Source organism: Montipora foliosa, chromosome 6 (assembly GCF_036669935.1).
Source record: "Montipora foliosa isolate CH-2021 chromosome 6, ASM3666993v2, whole genome shotgun sequence".
NCBI lineage: Eukaryota > Metazoa > Cnidaria > Anthozoa > Scleractinia > Acroporidae > Montipora > Montipora foliosa.
In genome coordinates this window covers 3,222,644-3,228,241 of record NC_090874.1, presented here as the reverse complement: position 1 = coordinate 3,228,241, position 5,598 = coordinate 3,222,644, and the positions used below count along the sequence as shown (strand labels likewise).

Genomic DNA, 5,598 nt, shown 5'->3' with positions numbered 1-5,598 from the left:
GACTTCCGGTAACTCCATTGGACTATTATTTGCCCCTCTGTTAATTGCAAGCGTTTAGACTTCTGGTTTTATTTCAAGAGTAGACTTCTGGTATTGGACTCAGTGCAACTCCAGTAGACTCCGATGGTCTTCACCCTCCCCAACGTGAAACAGATATGACTTCCGGTTCCATTTCACGACTAGACTCATAGTACCTCCAATGAATTTAGATTTCATGACTGGAATCTAGTTGAGTGCATTGGACATGTGTGTGTGTGTGTGTGCCACTCCTAAGAGTCAATGGGTTAAAGTCTAACCATTTGTAAATAGGACAATCACATGGCTTTTGGAGGGCATTTTGTTTATTTGTGGCCCAAGTAGCATCATTTGTGCCCGAGCGGAGCGAGGGTGCAAGTGATGCTACGAGGGACAAAAATAAACTACCTGCCCGAGAAAAGTCATTTGATTATCATTGTTATCAATACACAAGGCCAAATAGTACCAATTCATTTAATAAGAAATGCATGAAACTATGGTATGGAAATGTCCCTCAGTGTATACAAACAAAGGTTGTAAGAATGAAAGGAATGTATATATTTGAAAGTGCGGGTTGTAGACAAATGTAGAAGTGATCCTCGCACTTAAATAGGACGATCTCATTGGCCGAGCGAAGTAATGTATTTTCAGCCTGCACATTTCCTGTTTGGCCTACAAAAAGGCGCGTTTTACAGAGGGCAATTTGTCATTTGGTCACGGGTATTGATAATAATGTAACTACACTGTACAACAGAAACAGTTTCTCCTCAGTTATTTTAAGACTCTGTGTTGCTCCGGCTGGGGTTTGAACCCACACACTGAATGGGAGACCAATTTTCAACAACCTGAGCCAACCAGTGGGTGGTTGAGTACCGTAATTCAAAGACATTTTCTACAACTGGTGCATGTTTTGCTTGTCTATCATGAAATAAGAAGATGATCCGAATCAACTTAGTTGTAACGACATGGTGACATCCAGGACAATCCACAATGAGTGAGTGCATCTTTTGAATGCCCAGCCCAAAATGCAGTCATATTTAGTGCAACAGTAGCAAGGTTCTTGTACATTACTGTTAAGATCTTGAACACTCATATACTGTATGAGGCCCAAGAAACTGACTCTATTGACAGAATGATCACAGGAGCAACTGACTTAATCAGTGTTTTGAGAACATTGCACAAGTGAAACCAAAATAAAATGCATGTACATGTTTAAGTGTTTTTGCAAGCAAACCTGGTCGGTATCTTCATTGTCATCCAAGGGTTCTACTTTGATATTCACAGACTGCACGTGTGCAATGCGAGGATAAATGGAATCATCATCTTCATTGTCTATTGTTGCTGCACTGGAAGGTGAGTTTCCATCAAGGCTCAGTGGAGGTGATGGTGTCATCAAACCAGAGTAGCCTAGCTCTCTGGTACTCTCAGCAGCAGACAGGTTGTCAAGAACAGACTCATCTGTTTCCACAACCTGAAGATAAAAACGAAAAATGCATTGCAAATGGATTTTTACTGGCATGCAAACCCACTGGGGAGCTTCTGGACTACCTCTGCATCATTTCAAAAGAGTTTCCTGCCATGGGATCATCATTAAACAATTAAATTCTACATTTTCCAAACTTTAGTACTACCAGAAATTTGGATTACCAATCAACTATGCCATCAGTTAGTTAAACAAATAGTTCAAAGTGAGCCGAAAGGATAAATTGTGTACCTTTATTGCAGCAGGTTTTTAAGGATGCAAGATGTTTATCAAAGTCCCACCTTAATTAGTTCTTCCACAATAGACTCAGTTCCGCCGGCAAGAGCAATATCAAGAGCAGTCTGTCCGTCATTATTCCTTATGCTTCTATCTGCACCAGCTACAATAAGGCTCTTAATGGCTTGTGTGCAGTACTCCACTTTATGACGCTCTCCACGAGCCAAGATATGTAGGACTGTTTCTCCTGAATCATTGACGGAATTCAATATAGCATCAGAATAATCCCCCATCTTCTTCCCTTTGTTAACTATAACCTCAATGCAGGACAGAAAGAAGTTTGGCTTGTGATCACCATTTACTAGCATGTGTGCTGCAGTGTGAAGGGGAGTTTGTCCATGTGCTTCATCTTTGATCATCAACGCTTCTTTCAAAAGTGCAACCATCTTTGAAAATTTTGGATTGAGTTCTTTCACTGTAAACTTGGGCCTTGATTTGTACAAGAACTGAATTGCCCGATGAAGGGCTGTCTCACCGTTTCCTGAAGATCTTGCCACAGGATTAAACCCACTGGCAAGCATCCACTCCAGAGCATTGCACTTTCCTAGAGCTGCTGCCCAGTGTATGAGGGGGAAGCGATTTTCCGTCACAGCATCTGGAACATCATCATCCTTGCTCCACCCTCCCTTGGTGTACTTTTCAACACATTCTTTTAGGTTGTCTAGATTTGACAATGATCCCAGCATATCAGTACAATTAACAATAGCAACTAGCAATTCGTGATGTTCTGGACACTCTTTGTTCTTTTCACAGAATGGTGTGCATTTGCGCATTGTAGGTTCTTGGTTCATCTTTGAGAAGTCTTGATAAGCCGTTGCCATAGAAGCCATCATAGCACTTGACAGGATTTTTATATCCCTTGCTGAATTGTTTCTTACAAACCTGAACAAAATGATATTAGTTTTGAGTCTGGATTTAAATACAATGTAAGAAACATTCAGATTCTTACCTCAAACTTGCATACAATGCACATATTAAGATCAACAAGCTTTCTTCTCTAAAAGTTGTAGGCTAGGAGAAGAGGGGCAAGGTAGGGGACTGGGGGAGACTTGCACATGAAAGGGGTGGGAATGCTCATTGTCTCACTTAGGGGTGTAAATTTCTCACTTAGGGTGTTCTGGGCAAAGCGCCATCATAGGTAGCCATGAAGGTCTTGTTTACAGTTGCATGCAAAGAAATATAAAAATATACGGTACATTCAACATGTTTTAAATATGGTCTCTTTTAGGGGTCAAAAGAAGCCTGGGGCACACCCGGATTGGTCTCCTTTATGGGTTGAATTCAAAATTTCCGATGAGCATCACTGTCCCTTCATATGCAAAGTCCCTCCCCCTTCCCCCTGGGGGTAGGAGAAATATGGGGAAATTCAGCTCTCTTTAATCTTCCCTAGATGCTGTATGGTTCTGAATCCTTTTTGTCCCTCCAATGACAAGAATGTTTTACATCTATTGAGTATTCTCATTAACTGTACATGAAGAAGCAAGTACAGATAGAGATTATCAAAGGGTAAGAAGGCATTTCCCATACACCAGCCATTTTGAAAAGAAAGAAACCACCAGAACAATATTATGGTAACCAAATGCTGACCCAAGTGTGAGAAGGATTTCTACAAGTAAGAACCAACCATATCAGTTTACTGAAATAAGTAAACTTGGAGTTCAGTGCCCAAAATAAGAATCCACTTCCCCTTTAATATGGTTGCTATTGCTCTCTTTTATATCCACCAACTCTGAAGTAGACACAATATCACACTTTGTTGGCTGCAAAAAAGGTCCTTCCTTGTTGTTCTTTTTTCCTCATTCTTGCAAAAAACCTATATCTTTTTTTGTGTTCTTCCTCCCAGACTCAGAACACTTGAAAAATATTAATTGATTTTTTTAATGGTCGTACACCATAAAGTAACAAGGGAGTTTCGGCAACTGTTCAATCGTTATTAATTTGATTCCGTTGACCTGGCCTCTTATTTTAGTGCTGCTGGTTTACTCAATCACCAAGGATAAACAAAGGTATTCGTCTTTCAAAGCCGATTCGGGGAGACCTGAGCGAGAATTAAAAAAACCTTCATGACTCCCACGTGTACTGTCTTCATCCCGCCATAAACAAAATTATAATGTTAAATTCCTTCAAGATAACTCGAAGTGAACGCGTTTTCTTTCGAGTTTGAATTTTAATTTAATATTCAAATGGCTTATAACATCACCTAATCTACCGTCAGGACTTTATTATCGCTGATACAAATCGATTTTACGCAACCCGTTCGTCTAAAACCCATGCCAAACGAAAAACAAAGAATTAAAATTGTTACGTAAGAAGCTAAAAATATCTTTAAGTGGAACAGCACGTTCCCTCGGGACTGCATGCAATCGGCTGCCGTTGTCTACGGTTCCGAAGTGTATATCCTGCTAGTTCTGTTTTCTTTTATTACTTCAATCAAATGAAAAGTTGCGTTTCTTTGGACCTTTGTGTTTGAAAAGGAGCTAAAGGGCAAGTGGATCCCTCGAATCAAATGAAGGAAAGGCGGCAACCTTCGAGAATCTACCAGATTTCAGTCGCTAAGAAATTACCATCTTATCTTATTCCGATGGACAAAACAACGGAACAATTACTTTCCTTCACATGTTAACATGAACACACATCGGGCGATTCGTTTCCGATTTCTGCGGTTTTTCATTTCGACAAAAAAGCCGCCGGGTTTCTCGCAAACAAAGACGATTGTTTCGGCGCGGCTGACTTGGCCGACCCTCTACGAATAGGCGTCATGTCCCTGATGAGTGTTTTTTTCTTTCCTTGCTAGACTCTGTTTACGAAAACGGCTAATGAATTTTGTGAACAGCATCAAAACTTATTTATTCTTGTTTGCTGCACCAAATGCTGCTGACTTTAGAAAAACCCCCCTCATTTCAGCATTTGTGGCCACATCATCTTGAATCATCCGTGCTTCAGGGCTGTCAGCATCCGAAAGATCTTGACGAGTCAGTCAGCAAGACCACGACTTCGACGAATTTACCAAAACGACTTGACGCAGTGGTAAACAGTACCGGTATTCATCACTTTTCATTACCTGGCCTCGAAGTAGATCACTATGATCGGTAAGCAACCGAACGAGAGTCCGCGACATGACCGAGAATAAGCCTTCAGTTGACATCATAAACACAGCCGCGAGGGTTGTCGCTTTCGACTAAATTTATTCTTTACTTCGGCGGCACAGTAATTAATAACGAGGGAAAAGGATTTAATTGAAACTCACCTTGTCCCAGTTACTTCTACGATGAAGATATAATTCGTTGAACTATGTTCTTTCTGAAGAGGACATGAAGCTGACGAAGGCGACTTCGCGGCAGTTCGTCAGCAGTAACCAATGCTATCTTTGAGGGAGGTAGCCTGGCTTGTCAATCAAACGTGCCACCACGGAAGGACGTGACAACATCAGGTATTATCTTCCTTACACCTCATAGGCTGCTTCCACAGTTTTGCATTTCAAATACTCTTGAGTTTGTCACCACAAACAAAGTGCTATTGAACACATCTGTGCTGTGAGTTGTCAGTTGTTCTTTGTCCTTAGCCAATCGGCCCTCCGCTGGGTGACTGGTGTCTTGTCCTTTATTCTCTTGCGACCTGTTGCGGTGTGGAGACAGTTCAATTTTTTTTCCTCGTTCCTCGTACCTTTTCATCGTTAATCGCATGGCTGACGATTGTTCGTCGATGCGTAATTATCGGCCACCCGACTCGTTCTTTGGTTGCTTCCTAAAAGAAATATCTTGGCGATGAATCTGGCCATCTGCCCCGGCTGACAGGATGTAAAAACTGTGCATCTTGAAAATTAA

At 41.3% G+C, this 5,598-nt stretch overlaps 1 protein-coding gene across 2 annotated transcripts in view; it reads right to left on the bottom strand.

The window, feature by feature from the left end:
- LOC138006329 (ankyrin repeat domain-containing protein 24-like) overlaps positions 1–5,200 on the bottom strand; it is a 14,118-nt gene extending 8,918 nt beyond the window's left edge. The window contains exons 1-3 of one of the 2 annotated variants that reach the window (XM_068852588.1): positions 5,022–5,200; positions 1,780–2,656; positions 1,250–1,486 (exon numbers count right to left, since the gene is read on the bottom strand). In XM_068852588.1, the coding sequence (XP_068708689.1) occupies positions 1,250–1,486; positions 1,780–2,607 (1,065 nt within the window). In that variant the 5' untranslated portion in view covers positions 2,608–2,656; positions 5,022–5,200. The remainder of the gene's footprint in view (positions 1–1,249; positions 1,487–1,779; positions 2,657–5,021) is intronic. The other variant, XM_068852589.1, reaches the window with a different exon arrangement.
- Between the last annotated feature and the right edge of the window lie 398 nt (positions 5,201–5,598).